A 19,276-nucleotide genomic window follows, 5' to 3' on the forward strand; every position below is an offset into this window, starting at 1 on the left:
AAGTGAAGCTCATAACCCACTAAGCAGTTTCTCCCATTCTCACCTCTTCCAGCCCTTGGCAGATAACAATCTGCATTTCATCTCCATAGACTTACCTATTTCTTATAAATATTATAAATATGATTATGAAATTTATATATTTCTTATAGGGTCTTCCAATTTGTGACTTTTTGTAAATGACTTCTTTCACTTAGCATGTTTTCAAGATTCATCCACATCACAGCATGTATCAGTATTCCATTCCTTATTATGACTGAATACTATTCCCTTGTATGGCTATATCACATTTTGTTTATCCATTCATCCTTTGATGGATGTTTGGGTGTTTCCATCTTTTGGCTATTGTGAATAGTGCTGCTATGACATGTTTTTATTTTATCTTTTTTTTAACTTTTAGGTTCAGGGGTATATGTGCAGGTTTGTTACATAGGTAAACCATGTGGTTATGGGGTTTTGTGTACAGATTATTTTGTTACTCAGGTAATAAGCACAGTATTCTATGGGTATTTTTTCTGATCCTCTTCCTCCTACCACTCTCTACCATTAAGTAGGCCCCTTTGTCTGTTGTTCCCCTCTTAGTGTCCATGAATTCTCATGGGTTAGCTTCCATTTATAAGTGAGAACCTGCAGTATTTGGCTTTCTGTTCTTGCATTAGTTTGCTTAGCATGACCTCCAGCTCCACCCATGTTGCTGCAAAGGGCATGATCTCATTTGTTTCAATGGCTGCATATTATGCCATGGTATAAATGTACCACATTTGCTTTTCCCATTTAGGTCAATTTCATGTTGTTTCCTGTTTGTTTGTTTGTTTTGAGATAGGGTCTCACTCTGTTACCCAGGCTGGAGTGCAGTGGCGGAATCATGGTTCACTGTAGCCTCAAACACCTGGGCTCAAGCTATTCCCCACCTCAGCCTCCTGTGTAGCTGGGACCACAGGTGTGCACCACCATGTCTGTCTATTTTTTAAAAAAAATTTTTTGTAGAGATAGGGTCCTATTCTGTTGCCCAAGCTGGACTTTAACTCTCCGGCTCAAGCAGTCCTCCTGCCTTTGCCTCCCAAATTGCTGGGATTAGACATGAGCCACTGCACCTGGCCTAATTATGTCCTGTTTGAATACCTGTTTTCCATTCTTTTGGGTATATACCTAGGAGTAGAATTGCTGGGTCATATGGGAATTCTATGTTTAACCTTTTAAGGAACATGCTATCTCTTTTGATGCTATAATTTTTAATCATATTGCTCATTGAGTTTGTCTTCCCAGAGGATCCTGACTTTTCATTATTGAAGTGAGACAGGCAAGTTGTCTTTCTACTGTTTTCATCTAGGAGCCTTTGTAGCTTCTCTAAGGATGAGTTTTTGGGTGTCCTTTAGGACTTTCTTAGCAATTTCATAACCTTCTTGGATGGAAGATACAACATGGCAAAATGCAGTTGAGGATAAAGAAGTTTTTAATAATGAGAGCTCTCTTGAAAGGTCATGAATTTCACATGACAAGAAGCACTTCCGGTTGCCTGTGGGAAAGTTTCCTCATTGTTCATGGTGGGTGACTCACTGTCCTTGACTGCTCTTCTCTTCCAATCTGGGTGCCTCTGTTCTCTCACGGTAGATGCAGCACACAGAACTGTCGAGGCATTTCCAGCAGTGGGGTTCTGTGCTCAGGTTTTGAACAAAGACAGCGTGAGGGACCCTGACTCACTCGTACACTTCCTAAGGTCGATGAACACATTTTCACCCCTTTTAGTTGTGGTAGGTAATGCATTCATAAATTCAAGCCCTTTTCCCAGATTGGAGCAGATAGTTTGTATCTGTCTCATGATTATTCAGTTATTCAAGCCAGGATGACTGCATGTTTTCTATCAGAATTTGAGCTGCCTCAGCAAGGTGCAGACTGGTATCTACCCTTAGGTTAAAAATTCCGGCCGTGCGTGGTGGCTCACGCTGGTAATCCCAGCACTTTGGGAGGCCAAGGCAGGTGGATCACGAGGTCTGGAGTTCAAGAACAGCCTGGCCAAGATGGTAAAACCTTGTCTCTACTCAAAATACAAGTATTAGCCAGGTGTGGTGGCAGGTGCCTGTAATCCCAGTTACTTGGGAGGCTGAGGCAGAGAATTGCTTGAACCCAGGAGGCAGAGGTTATGGTGAGCTGAGATGGTCCCACTGTACTCCAGCCTGGGCGACAGAGTGAGACTCTGCCCACAAAAAAAAAAAAAAAAAAAAAAAAAAAAAAAAAAATTCCCCACCATTCCCTTCTTCCAAGTATGGATGGAATTTCTTCCAGGATCTGCCTACTTTTGTGTGTGTGTGCATGTGTGTGGGTGTGTGTGTGTGCGTGCATGTGTGTGCGTGTGTGTGTCTGTTGAATATCTGTCTGCCACTAGAATGCAAGGCCCAAGCAGGTAAGGACCATGGATGGCTCTTCTACCTTCCGCAGACTCTCCAGGGATGGCGCTATGCTCGGGTGTGTGGCCTGTGGCCTACTCCCTGTTTGACATCCCAGGTCTATGTTTTACTCTTCTTTACCGTGCTCTGTGTCCTGGCAGGGTGGTGCTGCCCTGAACCACCAAGCTCCATTGCCCTCTTGCTTCTGGTTGGGTTTAGACAAGGAGGGAGAGGTAGGGCTACTTCTTCTCCCATTGCCACCTGCAGATTTGTGGTTCTGGCTGTGTCCCTCCAGGACTATACCCTTCCATGTCAGGCTGCCCTCCGTGCAGGCCCCCAGCTCTGAGTCTCACCATGCGTCTTGGCCATGGGTTTCTGCTCTGGGTAGCTCTGGTGCTTCAGTGTCCCCAGGGTTCCTTTGATCTTGCCATCACCTCTGTAAATAATTTGTTCTTTTAAAACCCCAGGTGAATGTGCCTTCTCTTTCTTGCCAGGGTCATGAAAATGGGCTGAAGTTTTTGAATAGGTGAGTGGATGAATGAAAAGATGAAGAGTGTTTGTGGCTCACCCCCCATGTGGAACCCCACTCTGACTCTGTCTCACTGGGAAGCCTTGCCCTGTCTCATGTCTCTGACTGCCATTCTCCTGCACTCCCCTGTCTAAATCTGTCCCAACCATACTGGCTCCCTTGCTGTTTCTAGAATGTACCAAGCAAGCTCCTGCTTCGAGCCTTTTCTCTAGCCATGCTCTCTGCCTGCAACTGTCTTCTCTCAGATATCCACTTGGCTAATTACCTTACCTTTTCTAGGTTTTGCTGAAATCTTACCTTTTCTATGAGTCTCACTAAAACCACTGTATTTAATACTGGAAACTACCCTCCACGAATACCGCCTTGGCAGCCAAAGACCACCTTCACCCTGTTCTATGTTTCTTTTTTCCAGAACACATACCATGTTTTAAGAAACTGCATTTAACTTATATATTATGCACAATATTTATCATCTGTCTCCACCTACTAGAATTAAAACTCTGAAAGGCAGGATTTTGTTACATTTTTTTCCCCACGAGTATATCCCAAACTCCTAGAACAACGCCATCTTCACAATAAGTGCCTGTAATAGGTTGAAGAATGCCTTCCACCCCAAAAGATATGGTCACATGGAACCTGTGAATATGGGCTTATTTGGTGGCGGGGGGGGAGGGGAGTCTTCACACATGTAATTAAGTTAAGGAGCCTAAAATGAAATCTTCCTAGATTAGCATAAGCCCTAAATTCTACGACAAGTTATTTTAATAGAGGAGACAGGGAAACAGACACAGAGACACAAGGGAGAAGGCCATGCAAAGACAAGCAGAGACTGGAGTTATCAGCCCCAGGCCAAGACATGCCTGGAACCAACAGCAACTGGAAGCGGCAAGGATGGATTCTCCCCTAGAGCCTTTGGAGAGAGTGTGGCCCTGCAGACTTCTTGATTTCAGAACCCTGGTCTCTGGAATTGGGAGCGAATAAATTTGTGCTATTTTGTTTTGTTTATTGCGACAGTCTCGCTCTGTCGTCCAGGCTGGAGTGTGGTAGCATGATCTTGGCTCACTGCAACCTCCTCCTCCCGGGTTCAAGCAATTCTTCCATCTCAGCCTCCCAAGTAGTTGGGACTACAGGCACGTGCCACCATGCCCAGCTAATTTTTGTATTTTTGGTAGAGATGGGATTTCGCTATGTTGGCCAGGCTGGTCTCGAACTCCTGACCTAAGGCGATCTGCCCACCTCGGCCTCCCAGAGTGCTGGGATTATACTGTGCCCAGCCACATTGGTGCTATTTTAAGCCAAGTTTGTGGTCATTTGTCATAGCAGCCCCAGGAAACTATGAATGTAGTGCCCAATAAGCATTTGCCAAATGAGTCCATGCTAGCCTTGTTAACACTGATATGACCTCCATTTGAAATAATTCTTCTGCTTTGAATAGCTACCAATGCCTGTTAGTAAATGTGAGTACGTCTGACATTTAAGCAATGTTCTAGTTTGGGATATGGTCCATTTTTGCAGTAGAAACTTAAGTTTCCTGAAAATTTTCACCCACTATGCTTAACAGTTTAAAGTCTAACCTAACCCCCAAATAATTGCTTTCACTGTAAACCTATCAATAGCCTATGGAGAATGAATTCACAAATTATTGGTCCTTCAGGCAGTGGATGGGAACCCCTGTTGGTCCTTAGCCACAAATTGTCCCTGTGTCATTTCCCCATTTTTGTCCTGAGTCCCTCCTGCTGTATTTAAGCTAATTCTCAGTGATTGTCTTTGGAAGAGTCAGTCACAAGCATCCATGTGATCACCCTTTGTATACTTGACAAGGGTTATTTTGTCTCTCCCAGGCCCAGTCCTGGTGCGTGCTGGGCTTGTGATGCAGTGTGGTACTAACTACCGGCTCCTTGTAGGAGACGGAAGGTAAATCAAATTGAAAACACCTTTCCTGTGTAGTGCATCTTCCAAATGTCCTCAGGTCTCTATTACATCTTCTGGAGGCTGCCAGATTCTCTGCGGGACAAGAGGAAGCTGGAGCAGCTTCTCTGTAGCGACAGAAGGTGCCATTAGCAGAAATACATCATCTCCCAGTGGTGTTAGCAATAGCAGAGTCCTGATCATGTCCATTCTTTTGCCAGACTGAGCAGAGAGTCCTCAGAGGCAGGGGCTGCTGGTAACAGCGCCTCCATCATTCTAAAATATCCCCCCTGGAGTCCCAGAGCAGCTATTTCTGCCCAGACGCAGCGAGAGCTTCACAGAGCTTATTTCAGGCATTGATCTTTCACAAAAGCCTCCCTGCTTCCTAGATTCCGGGCCTTCTCTAGAAGGGGTGGGGGAGGTAGAGGCCTGCCACATGGCTAATCAGTTGCTTTGGCTGGGGCCGGATTACCCCTTCCAGGTGTTGCTCATTAGATCTCTTTTCAAAGGAAATCTATTAGCCCAGAGCAGTGGTTCTCAAACTGCAGCTTACAGAGCTTGGTAAAACAAATTTCTGGGGCCAATCACTAGAGTTTGGGATTTAGAAAGTCTGGAGTGGGATCTGAGAATCTGCATTTCTCACAAGTTCCCAGGTGATGCTGAGGCTGCTGGCCTAGGGACCACCTTTCGGAACCACCAGTTTAGATGCAGAGAGACAATGTTCTTGTGTTCTCTCCCACTTAAGGCAGTCTTGGCCTTTTGGGGTTGGGCCAGGCCCTGTCTCACCCTGTGTCTGGAATGCAGTGAAAACAGCTCTTGATCCTATGCAGCCCATCTGTGCTAGTTACCTCTGTCTCCCAGAAGGAGAGAGAGTTGAACCTTCTTCCTCCATGGCTCTGGTTCCCACTGTCTGTTAACAGTTTCCTTCCCTTGGTCCTTTAGCCCTCACAGCTTCCCTGTTTGGTGATCTCCGGGTGTTTGACATGCCTGTGTGGCTCCTCTGACCCTATCCTTTAAATTGACCTTTCTTTTTATTTTTTTATAATCCTTTAAGTTCTGGGATACATGTGCAGAATGTGCATGCTTGTTACATTAGGTATACACGTGCCATGGTGGTTTGCTGTACCCATCAACCTATCATCTAAGTTTTCCACCAGAATTCAAGACCATTTGTGTTGAATTCTGGTTCCTGCTGGTACGGTGTCCTGGGATACTTCTTCCCTCGGGGGCTTAAGTTTTCTAGACAGACTGAGTCCACATCACTTAGTCTTTATGTCAAGAGCAGCCTGTCACCCACAGTATAAGGTAGAATTACTGTGGAGTCTCACAGAAACTACAGAAGTAAGAAATTTATACCAAATGGAAGTATGGAAGTTTTATCTCTGCTTATTTTAAGCGTGGGGAAATACTAGCCTTTAAATGTCTCATTACTAAAGCGTGGGAATGAAGAGAGCCTGCTTAACCTAGACAGGTGGTCTTTGGTAATTGGTCTCTAATCCAACTGATCGGTGAACAAATCTGTCATCACAGAGTCACTGGGGCAGCTACCCTAGGCCCAACTTGGCTGTAGGTGCCTCTGTGACCTGACTAGATGGAGCTGTGACTGGACCTGGGATTGTGGAGGGACTTCATATGTACATTACGCATGTGTGGAATGTAACCATCAGTCTTCCAATTAGAAAGCTAGAAAGCTATGAGGGTAACCAGATTCACATTCCATTTGGGTATGCAAAGATATGTGTGTATATACATGCAAAGATAAACACCCCTACATAGAGAAAAGAATGGACAGGAAATCACCCAGGAGTTAATCATATTTATCTCTGGCTATTCCAGTTACAGATGATTTTTGTTTCCTATTTTTCAGTGTTTTCTGTTTTTATTCAATGAAGTATTTTTATTATTCCAAAAATATATTAAGTGTGACATATAAAATAGAGCTCAGTGCCCTGCCCTCTGCTCAGTACCTATCCAAATCCTATTAACATACCACATAGTTCAGGTTCTGCCTCCTCCAAGAAGACTTCCCTGACCCTTCCTGCTTCTAAATTTGGGAAATACTTTTGCCGAGTTGTTGTTCCTACATTGAGTATATTTGTCTTATTTCTTCAAATGCACTGAGTTATGCAAAGATAACAGTTACGCTTTTTACGTTTTCTATTTCCCGCAAGGCCAAGTGCAACAGAACACATCGTACATACTTGTTTTATGATGGGCAACGAATTTCCGAAAAGATGTAAAAATGTGAAAAACAGACCAAAATGCCATCTCTCCTCACTCAGATACCCCACAGCCATCACTCAACTTAGTTGTAGCTCTCCGTCGCTGAGACGTCATGACCTCCTGCTTAATGTCAGTGCCGCGGGGCCTTAGAGCGTATCTGCTGGATGAGAGTGCGCCTGCGCATGAGCTGTGTCTTACTTCCCTCCTTCCAAAGTGGTGAGCACTTTGCATCAAGCCCAAGAAAGACATTTGATGACCTTAACAGCATTAGTGACAAGGCCTCCATCCTTTTTGGGCACCTTTTGGTCTGCTGATAAAAGAAATGTTCACTCTATCCCCAAGAGAAATCTTCTTTTCCAGGAATATACAACAGAATCAATCAAGTCTTCCCCCTATCTAAGGCCAGTTCCTCCACCCATGTGATAGATGCCATCAATTTCTTCCCCCTCAGGGGAAGCAGAGTCATTTTTTTCCTTCTTGCATAGTCAGTGCTGCCTTGCAACACAGTAATTCCCCTCAGATTTTGAGAACTCTGTCTTCTCCCTTTAAGCAAACAACCACCCTACCGGAAGCCCTCTTCAGCTCTTCCTCATTTTGCTTTATTGTCAAACTTTTCAAAAGACCTGTCTATTCCCATACTCTCCATCTCTTTACCTTCAACTTATTCAGCGATTCAGTGCAGACTGGATCAGTGCAGATTTTGGCTCCATTATTCTGCCATTAGCTTAATTCGCTCCAAGTTGCTAAATCCAATGGACCTCTCAGTGTATATATTATCTGGCTTTTTGGTCGTACTGGAAACCTTTGTTCACCTCTTCTTTTTCGAAGCACTGTCTTTACCTGGCTTTAGTGACCCATGTGGCTTTTGACCACCTCCCTGGCCACTGTTATATCACCATCTCTGTACAGGTTCATCTACATTTACCAAGCTGACCAATGTTGAAACACCTCGGGACCTTTTTTCATCTCAGGCTGTATTTTCTTTCTTGGAGGCCTCATTCATATCCAGGTTTTCATCTAACATCCAGAGTTTGAAGGTACTCAGGGATATGTCCTCTGACCGCCAAAGAAGGATTTGCTTCTGCCTTCTTGACACATCTCAGATGCTCCAAAAGTCCCTCATGTTATTCCTGTGGATGGCCAGTCTTCCTTCAAGGACTTCTGAGGTCTCAGCACATGACACTGTCACCCCTGAAGGTACGAAAGTCAGAAGCTTGAGTTGGCAGATCTGTTCTACATTCTGCCTGCCACACTGCCTCAGCATTTCTCAAAACCACCTACTATTGTTCTTTTGTTAATTAATTAATTTATTTTAGATGGAGTTTTACTCTTATTGCCCAGACTGGAATGCAATGGTGTGATTTCCGCTTACCGCAACCTCTGCCTCCCAGGTTCAAGTGATTCTCCTGCCTCAGCCTCTTGAGTAGCTGGGACTACAGGCACCTGGCACCATGCCTGGCTAATTTTGTATTTTCAGTAGAGACTGGGTTTCTCCATGTTGGTCAGGCTGGTCTCGAACTCCTGACCTCAGGTGATCCACCTGCCTCGGCCTCCCAAAGTGTTGGAATTATAGGCATGAGCCACCGTGCCCAGCCAGTCTACTCTTGTTCTTTACTACTGTCACCTGAATTCAAACAATATCATGTTCATGGCTTTCACTTTTTTAAATTCTGGTCTATTATAGCCCCCAAACTAGTCTGACTTCCAGCAGCTTTTGACCACTTACAGTCTACTCTGCTCCCTTCAATAGATCTTCGCAAAGTACAAACAGACAAATCAGGTCATCTTCCTGCTTCAAACCTTGCACCGGCATAGTCTTGCTTTTAGGGTAATATGGTTTGGCTGTGCTGCCACTCAAATCTCAACTCGAATTGTATCTCCCAGAATTCCCACGTGTTGTGGGAGGGACCCAGGGGGAGGTAACTGAATCATGTGACTCCGTCTTGCCTGTGTTCTTCTTCTTCAGCTGATTGTGATAATGAGTAAGTCTCACGAGATCTGATGGTTTTATAAGGGGTTTCCACTTTTGCTCCTCCTTATTTTCTCTTGCCGCTGCCAAGTAAGAAGTGCTTTTTGCCGTCTGCTCTGATTCTGAGGCCTCCCCAGCAGCGTAGAACTGTAAGTCCAATTAAACCTCTCTTCCCAGTTTCAGATACATCTTTATCAGCAGCATCAAAACAGAGTAATACATAGGGTAAAGATTGTATTCACTACCGTGGCCTGCGCCAACCCTGTTTCGCCTCATCCCACTGCCTATCTCTCAGCTCCATCTTAAACCGTCAGCATCCCTGTCCCTACTCCCTAGTCATCTTCATTTTAGTTCGTCTGAAGTGTCATTCTTCCACTGCGGGCCTTTGCTCATGATGTTTTTTCCTCTGTGTGCAACACTTGAAATCCCTTCTCCCAGTAACCTAAACCTGCTATTTTATGGATCGTCAAAGCAGCCTCTACTTCTCCTTCCTAGCCCTTGTCACCTTTGTGATTTAACGTGTTTTCATGTGTTGTTTTGCTTCTCTGCTTCCTTAAATAAGCTCCTCAGGACAGGGACCGTATCTTTTTTGCTCGTCATTGATATCCTTAGCACCTAGCATAATGTTTGGACCAGAGTCTGTACTCAGTACACATCTACTGACTGGAAAAGACTTTGGCAGAAGAAAACAAAGTCGATCACTTGCTCCTCAGACCTGGGTTGAGCAAGCCACCACACCTAAATGTTCAAGTTAGAATCAAGAAAGTTCATTTGAAAGTCATGATTCAGCCTTCCAGCACAAATTACATGCAGTTGTGCAAACATGTCAAAGTTTAGTAAATTGAATTTGTTTAATGTAAACAACTTTTGACCAAAATAATAACACAGCTTTAGAAAAAGACATTAGGCACCCACTTTTGAAGAGTTTGTATAATTTAACACACAAGAAAACTTTACTATAATTACATGCAGACGTATACAAAGGATAAATGTTATTTACTTGCTCCAACCTCCATAAAATAAACCTCCAACCACGCTTCAGCTTGCTGCATTAATCCTAATTTAGAAGCCACCCCCGCCGAAATGGCGTGGGCATGGTGGGCTCTCATCTCTTCTCCGCGTCAAAATTAGCCGTTTAAATTAGAACCACGTTGAGAGCGTCGGTGACGCCAACATTGCGGCACCAGTCCCGGGAGCACTTAAAAGTGGCCACCTGAAGTTGATTAAAACCTTACCTGTCAAACCCAGTATAGCTACATTTGAAAATCTTTAATGTAATTAAGAGAAGCACATTATGGGAGGTCAAGTGACTTTCTTTTTGAATTCCACTTCTAATCTGTCGTCAAATGGATGGAAATTGCCGGCCGAGGGAGTTAATGAAAGCTGCATGAGCGAGCCGGGGAGCCGGAGGAGGGGCTGGCGGCCTGGAGGGCAGACCGGGGCCTGCCTCCTTGCAGCGGCGAGGAATGAGCTGGGGGAGCCCCACCGAGCACCCTCCTTTCTGCCAGGAGGCTCTGGGTTGGGGGTTCATTCAGCCCCTCTCCCTGAGCACACCGGGGCATGCAGGAGCAGGGTAGGGGGCGTCCGCGCAGCTCCCGGCTTATCGCTAAGTGAGATCTGTGGCCAGGACGGCGGGGCCTGGGCAGAGTGGAGCCGGCGCCGGCCCTGTCACCCTTCACTCAGAGCCGCCTGATTAGCATCAGGGTTCGGCGCGCCTCTTGCACGGATCCCCCAAACAGCCGGTGGGGAGGGGGCGCTTCCACGAGGAGCCTCAGCTGTCCAGCGCCTGACCCTAAGCCTGTCGGGGGAAGGTCTCCCAGGTCGGCAGCCTTTAGACCTTGGATCTGGGGACGCCCCAAGAGGCCCTGGTACTGCCCTGGGTTTCCTTCTGGGCATGTGTGTTTCTGGCCCACTAAACCCCTCTCTCACTGCACTGGGTGGGTCCGGCTCCGGAGACCCCAATGCAGTCTTAACGCCAGAACGCTGCCTTTTGGAGATTAAATTACTTAATGCTTTGCTGTGTGCTCTAGCCTGAGGGTGCTGTTGACAGAAGGCAGAGTTTTTCTCCTCTGGTTGCTGTTTCTTTTTTCTTTTTGCATTGTGGTGAATATCAGCAGAGGTATCTGTGTTTAAAAAAGGATTACCTCCCTTAGAATGTTGCCGCTTAAATTTTGCCCCTGCCTGGAAAACTGACATGAGAATAAACAACGTATTAAGCCTTCACAGAACACTGGTACCAAGAAGTTTCCAAACCAGAGGACTTAACCTCCTTAAGCGAGGCCTTTTGCCTTTGACTTCCTCCTGCTGGCCCGAGCATGGGCAGAATGCATCAGTAGGGAGAGGACTGTTAAGTCTTGTAGTTCAGAAATCTCTTCCATCCTCCATGGAAAACACTGGGTGTCTCCTGTGGAGGGGCAGTGTGGTGAGTTCTTTGGAACAGAATGGACATTCTAGTAGGTGTTGAAATATTCAGAAGCATCTCATAGTGTCTTAGAAGATCCAACACCTAGCCTGATGGGTCTTCTCTGTTATTAGAATTCTGTGGAAGGTTGGCAGATTCAAGTGAGAGGGTGGGATGCTGAGAGACATAGCGGTTTATTAAAAGAACCTGTAGAAACTCCGCCCCCCCCAACCACTGGGTTTGAATTTCTTGGGCTTGGAGAGTTTTTAGTCACTGCCCTATATGAAAAATGGAAGAGATGGGTGAGAGGAAAGAAGATGGGGGCGGGGGAACCAACCTGAGAGTGGTTTAAAATCAGAACAGAGTGTTGGCGAGTCAATTTCCAAGGGTCCTCCCTTCACACCGTATTGCTTTTTCTTAACCAATGAAAGGCCCCCCTTTTTCAGATTCCTCCGCATTTCTCATCCATAGCAGAAAGGGCAATGCTTCTAGAAATGGAAATGTGTCTCCAGGTAAAAGCCCCACAAGGCAGTGGGAAGGGAAGTGTCTGTCCCAGCCTCCGTTCCACACAGCGTTTCTCTCCCAGCCACAAGTTCACAGGTAAAAGTGAAAAGTTACTCTGGACCTCTCTTCCAAAGACGGCTGTCTGCTTGTCATGGCAACCTTTTCCTGGGGTCTCTGGCTGTCAAGAACGGGGTGCAGAGTTCACAGAGCTCAGCATTGTGCCCCCCTCTCTTCTTGTCCCTTTTTTCCTGAAGGGATCTAGGCTGGTTTGCAGCACTATTTAAAGTGAAGATGCCAAATGAAAAGTTCCTCGTTTTAAGTTGGTGCTTATACAAAGCTGCTTTGTGGTTTTTTTCGGCCTGTCAGACTTGTCAGGCCTAGTAAGAAAAAGTATATTGTTTCCAGCACTTGGATTCCTTTCTCCCTGACATCTGCCACTCTGTAAAGATGATAAATTCCTGCCTCATTAGCCAAGGGTGTGGGATTACAGGCTGACAACACATTAATCACCAGCCTCTGTGGCAGGCTGACTAGCAATAGGCATTGTTAACAAAACTTTTCTAATATGTCACTCTTCTCTATGACAGCCTGTAATCAATCATTGTGATTGACGGCGCTGATAGATTACACTATTTATACTTGGTGTAATGAAAGATAGTGTTTCCACCTACTGTCATTTCTGGGCTAGTGGTAGAGGATCAGTAAATGGAAACAAACATAACAGGGCAAGCCCTCATTCACCCCAAAATAGCCATAGAACTGCCCCACCTTTTGGAAATGAAAAGCCCCATACTGGAACTCCAGCAATCATTCTGGGATGAGAGGTAGTATTGGGGGCACCTGGAAGGACAGGTAATTTGGATTTTCACAGAGAGCTCTTTGCAAAGGATACAATCCCAGGTATTGATAGGTCGAGTTTACACAGGTAGGAGATTCCCCAAGCAGCCCTTTCTGTCCCCTCATCAGCTTACGTGTGTGCAGCTGAGCATTCAGTGTCTCCTCCCCGGCCAGATGAGAGATGATTTAGATGTTGATAAAATATTTGTTCTTTCCTGGCTCTGAGGGCAAATATTATCCTTGTTTCCCATCATCGTAAGGCACTGCAAAAGTCAACAGCACCCAGAGCAAGTACAAAACCAACACTCGGAGAGGAGCCCTTTGCTGGAGGCCTTTGCCAGGGCTTGCTTGTCCCCCTTGAAGCTCAGAAAATTGCAAACAGGGTAAGAATGAATCAGCTGAGCTGAAATGTGTTCTGACTCTCACATTCTGGGTATTTTTGGAGGGTCCTTTCAGTCATTTTTATTTTGGTCTGGAAAGCATTCATAAAGGATACGAGCTGTTTTGCCTTGCTGGAAGCTATCATTTCAATAGAGTGGCAAGTAAGGAGCTTCCTGGGCTGGAATCCTAAGAGGGGAGCGTCTTTCCCCGTGTGGGGGCCATTTCCAGGCAGTTGGACCACAAGTGCCTGTTTTAATGAGTCACTTAAAAATGATTGTTGTATTTAATTTTCCTTACTATTGATTAAACACAAGAAATATACTCCTTTATTGTTTAAGGTGGTTAGGGAGATTGCTCATAGAGATATAAATCTTCATTTGACTCTTCAGTACAGGCATAGATGTGCGATTCCCTGCCTTCCCGTTCAATGCGTTTTTGATCATTGCGTCTCTGCGTTATATGTGGATTGGCAAGGCTGAGAGGGGAGAATAGAAAGGTAGCAGAGAGTCATCGTCGTCCTCCTGAACACTGTGGTGTTGATAGACATTGGACACCTCAGGTTGCCCTGCCAGTTGGCAAAGCAAAAGCAACCTGAGACTTACCCCTAGTGAAATTGCCTTTGAGGTGGATGAGATGGGAGGAGGTGCGGGGAGCCAGGGAGCTAAACTTTAATCTCTCTGTGAAGTTTGAGTGAGCCCAGGATGATTAATGAGAGAGCAGACCATCTGATTAAGCCCCTCCGTGTCATAGGACATGATTAGTAGGTGACAGAGACGGTAACAGTATCCAGCCAAACCCTTGTTTCTTTCACGGCTCCGGCTGTTATATGATTAATGTCCCCAAGGGCTATCTTGGGGTCAGGCAGGGGAACCTGTCAGAACAGGTGGAAGTGACAAAATGGGCAGAAACTCCTAAGGGGGACGGGAGTGGTGAGGGAGAGAATGGAGGGGGCAGGGCGGCCAGATGGAGCCGGTGACCTTTCTCTGATCCAAGCAGGCACAGAGATCATCGTGGGAATAGAAACGAGGAAGAGTCACAAAACTGCAGATGTTTCCCAGGTCCTCGGTGCGCCAAGTACTGCCAGCTCGGACTTGTGGGAGGCACAGTGCGGCGCAGCACGTTACCACTCGTGGTTGATGTTCTGAGATGGAAAGGGATGGGGCCCCTGCGGGCCCTGTGGGTATGAATGTGAGATGCCCACACCTGTGCCTGTGTAAGCGTGCACGTTAGGACAAGTGCTCCACTCTGCTGGAGGATTAAGTACATCAAATGGGTAGAGCTGATATTTCAATTTACTGCTTTCTGGGGCCAGTACCTATAGACTGTCTTCACTATGCTACTTAGAAAAGATAATATGGGAAACTAACATGGTTTTACAGAATTAACGGTTTTTAGATTTAAAGTCAACTGTAGAAATCTCTAATTCAGGTAATCTAGATTACAGGTGAGAATTCTGAAGTACAGAAAAGGTAATGACTTGCTTGGGGAGAAGTCAAGACTAGATCCCCAGGCTTCTATACTAAACCCTTGATGAATCTGTTGGTAGGAAGCCTCAGACTTTTTCATTAGATGTGAGTTTCCCAGCGAGGCTTGAGTCTTGACTCTCCTTATATTCCCTCTTTCCACCCCCCCCCGGAAGCACTTTGACCTCTCGGTCGAAGGTTCAAACCTCAGTTGAAATGGAGTCTCATTAAGTCCTTTTGGGCAAGCAGCCTTCCCAGATGTCAACTTTGAGAGGAGCCTATGCTCTCAAGGCAGCTGTTTTGATTGACAGGAGTCCTGAGGGTAGCCATTTTTACATTAAAAGGAAACTGGTTTGTGTTGAGTTTCATTTGGCAAGCCTGGCTTCTCTCTTTCCACCTTTGATGCCCTATGTGTCTGTTACACACGTTCAAGAGTCATTCCAGGGCTCTAATGGGGTCTGGTAGAACTTTCATCGGCAGCTATTTTCCAGGGCTCTCTAGAGTTGCCAGGTTCCCTTTGTTATTCACATCTATCCATTAACTCTTGCTCTTACGTTCATGTAAAAATAACTGCGTTAGAACTTGGGCTAGGCAGTGACCAGCCTCCTACATCTGCTGATCTCCAGTGCAGGAGTTTACAAATTGGACATCTTTGCTAGCTAGGAAAAAGATCACCTTGCAGTATGATTTTATCCATATCAACAGTACTCATGCTTCAGTGAGTTGCAGCTGTGGACTTAATTGCAAAGCTGCACTCGGTGTTATGATCACAAAGGAGGGAGAAGGAAGAACGGAGATTGTATGGGATTTCCCTAAATTGTGTCAGTGAGGAAGTAGGTTGAAAAAGAGACCGAACCAGGGCGTATTCGTAACTGTCTCCTGACAGTGGTTGATTATGTAGGATTTTGATGTCAATTATCTTTAAATAGCTCTTCTAGTTGTGGGACAAACTGGGAGATATATCCCACATGAGGGTAAAGTACAAAGGATACTAAAATCTTCCCAGAGTTCTTAGAGTCCTCTGGGCAGCATTTTAGAGTGGATAACCATCTCCTAGAGATGGCTTCTTCCTAGGCCATGATTCTATAGCACAGGCTTTGAGGGATCAATTATGGATAAATAAATGTTCATTGGCTTCAGAGCTCTGGTATATGATTTTTGCCATGGGTTTTATCTCGGCATCATACAGCCTTACCAGGCCAAGCAGAGAATGACCCAGAGCTCCAAAAACGGTCACTTAAAGACTGGCTCCTGTGGCCTTTGAGTGAATCATATAAAATACAACCAAGATAAGGCTGAGTGTCTTCCATGGTCAAAGTGAACCATCTAGGACCAAACCTTTCTGTGAGCTGATAGAAACATTTGAGCAAACTTTGGCAGACTGATCCAAGTGGATACTTAGCCTTTACTGTAGTACTTAGGATATTGTCAGACAGTCTGGCGTAGTGTGGTGGTGGTGGTGAAGTGGTGATGTGTTTTAGTACAGAGTTAATCGGTTGCTTTGGAGGATCATGAAGTCCTTGAGACTTTCTCCTATTGCTATACAGGCTGAGATGCCAAAAATTCAGACTTTCATCACCCACAGCAAAACCTCATTTTTTTCAAGATAGAGGACCCATTCCCTCTGCACACTGCTTTATGGTAGAGACTTCATGGTAGAGCCATGCTGTTGTGGAGGTAACTCCCAGTTTTGATGTTAGTAGGCCCTAAAGATACTTTGGGGTGTCACTGTGACTCACTGGCAAAATCTGGGAATTATGAGAAAGGCCACAAGCAAATGATAACTAATGATACAGTATAGAAGTTTGTGAATAATGTACATTCATGTAAATTAGACCAGATTCACTTTGGCTGCCTTCCTCTAATTTCTTGAGCAGGGAGAGAGGAGTGGAGTGGAGTTAATTAGCTTAGGGAGAATCAAATCTCACCTTAATGGAGCCCTTGAGAGTGGGTTGGGCTCTATAAAGTCATCCTCCAAGCACTTGGGCAGAAAAATGTTTGAGAACTTCTATATTAAGATGTAGTGTGCTAATGTTATTACCCAATCAGAGCGTGTGACAAATAGTTTAATGAAGAACAGCAAATATTCTAGGTAGCAGATACTTATTTACTAAAGCAAAAATGAGCTGTATTTAAAATTCAGGAAATGCAAACTTAGGTTCATTTGAGACTAACACATATACAAGATTCTGCCCTTTTATAAAGGAGGAAAATATAAGAAAAATGTAGTGCAGGAGAACATTCACTTATCTTGGAGGAAAAGCCTGTTCTGTGGCCCCATCAGCCTGGACTCCCAAGCTCAGGGTACCAAGCCCTCTTAATCCCTTTTGCATTAAAAAACATCACAATCATATATTTTCTGTCCTGTTATTTATCTTTTTCTTTTTTGAGAATCTGCAAATGGATTCCTTTTGTATATGGTTGTTTAAAGAAACTAGCCCAGAAAAATCAGCCTGTGCAAATACGCTTTTTTTTTTTTAAGTAGTTATATTCTTTTTGCAGTTTGGAACTTAGGCGAATGAAGGTCTCCCTGGTGCCCTGGTAGCTGCAGCCCCTCTTTTAGCATTTTTTCAAAGGGCACAGGCCAATCTTCCCATAATGAGCTTGGAAAGTGAGGATGAAGTTCCTGATAATATGACACAAATTTCTTTACTTTTGCTCCTTATTTTATCTTAATTAGTCCCTGTAGAAAGGATTGATTTTTGAGAGGCTTGTAGTGAACATCTGTTGGTATTCCTGGGGTCATTCTTAGCCTGTCCTGTGTTTGACATTTCTTGTAAAAGAGGAGGCATTTGTTCATATTGACATTAGCTGCCTCTGTATCTCTCGGTGGTACAGATGGTCTGTGAATAAAGACATCAAGCTAATAGGCAAGATGACAAGCTTCAGTAGAGCCGGGGCTCCTCACACTTAAATGGCAGGGCAGCATAGACTGCTTCTGCTGCTGAGGCTGGGGTCTGTGGGTAGCAAAGCGTATGGAATAAGTTAAAAATGAAGAGGGAACCTGGAAAATGACTGGAAATCTATCCCTGAGACTACAGGGGCTTCTTATTGTTGTTGTTATTATTACTGATCCATATAGTATGTCAAGCTTCTAAGATGTGCAGGGTCAGGGAGAAAATGTGGAAACTGGGTTTTCTGCCTATGTTGTGACCATACATTTCTCTCCCCTGAATGGCCCATGCTAACCTCAGAAGGGAGCTATTGTCGCTTTCTGGGGAAAGTATGTTCATGCTCCTCCTTCCATCAGAGGACAGTCAATCTTAAGGCTAGTGGCTGATTCTCCCCCCAACCCCATGAAAACATGTTTTCCCAAGGGACTTCCAGGAACGCAACACTCTGGAACCTTGTAATTGTGTTCATTCCTGAGGTTCTGGACTTTCTCCAAAATGCATGTCCCAGTTTGGTATAATAATTGATCATGGTTTTGGCATGATGAATCTCAATTTAAGTCCATTTATATTTTAATCATGAAGCACCTGTTAAGACAAAGAGGTTTTTCAGTTGTTTCTTACCAGTGTTTAATGCCACATTTTATGTTACCTAGTTCAAGCCTGAAGGGGAGCCTCCCAGTTCCGGTGTTGGGTGGATAAGCCCCCCAGGTGTTAGGGTCTCAGTTTCTGTTGTATCCTTGCAGCTTTTCTCTTCCCAGATGCTGGAGTCCTCATATTTTCTGTTTGTCCTCATTAGAGCAGCCCCTCCTTGACTCAATTACCTGAATAGCTTTTCTTGCCTTCTCCTGTACTGTTTTTGTCTATTACACATTCTTTATTTTCCATTTGTCATTGACATTTCCACAGGTATGTGTTGAATTATGATTTTTTTTTTTTTTTTTTTTTTTTTTTTTTTTTTTGAGACAGAGTCTCACTCTGTCACCCTGGCTAGAGTACAGTGAAATAATCTTGGCTCACTGCAACCTCTGCCTCCTGGGTTCAATTGATTCTCTCACCTCAGCCTCCCGAATAGCTGGGCCTACAGTAATGTGCCACCACATGCGGCTAATTTTTGTATTTTTAGTGGAGACAGGATTTTGTCATGTTGGGCAGGCTCGACCTTGGGTGATCCACGTGCCTTGACCTACCAAAGTGTGCCAGGATTACAGACGTGAGCCACCATACCTGACCAGGTATGGTTGATGTTTAATTTTCATACCCCTCCATGTTTCTTGGATGATTTGAGGTAGCTTATAAGAATAAAAACTATAACAACAAACATAGGATCTTGCCAATACATTGGAAAATATTTAAAACTGGAGTGGTAGCATAAGAAATGATGTTCTATGATAGACATCAAAACAGTACATGCTGATCCTCATAGGTTGGTGTAGATTAGGATTATTTTGAGTTTGTACATACCAGGGACTTGAATCAAGACCATTAGCTTTGTTTGAGGGAGATAAAATTAGCTGTGGAACTGAGTAGGTAGATAAAAATATTACTTATTTCTTGATTAATTATTCTTTATCTTAGACATTAGTTGATACTGAGATGCCTGTATGTGTTGCTCATACCACCCACACACAGGATCTCAATTTGCCAGCTCTAGGAAATGTGAGAGACCTACCTAATAGGTCTCTGGTATCTCCAAGGAGGAGGACGAGCTATGAAGGAGAAGGCAATAGGGAGAGAACAGGGTGAGTAGAAAGAACGAGGAAGGAGAGGAGAAAGGAGTTCTCTAATT

General features: G+C 44.7%; 1 protein-coding gene across 4 annotated transcripts in view; it reads left to right on the plus strand.

Annotated features, from left to right (window-relative positions):
* LRMDA (leucine rich melanocyte differentiation associated) overlaps nt 1–19,276 on the plus strand; it is a 1,103,079-nt gene that overhangs the window by 660,213 nt on the left and 423,590 nt on the right. For 3 of the 4 annotated variants that reach the window (XM_074382445.1, XM_074382446.1, XM_074382448.1), the window contains one exon: nt 13,013–13,135. The exons of the other annotated variant lie outside the window; for it this stretch is intronic. In XM_074382445.1, coding sequence (XP_074238546.1) covers nt 13,013–13,135 — 123 coding nt within the window. The remainder of the gene's footprint in view (nt 1–13,012; nt 13,136–19,276) is intronic. 4 annotated transcript variants of the gene reach the window in all.

This window comes from Saimiri boliviensis, chromosome 12, assembly GCF_048565385.1.
Source record: "Saimiri boliviensis isolate mSaiBol1 chromosome 12, mSaiBol1.pri, whole genome shotgun sequence".
NCBI lineage: Eukaryota > Metazoa > Chordata > Mammalia > Primates > Cebidae > Saimiri > Saimiri boliviensis.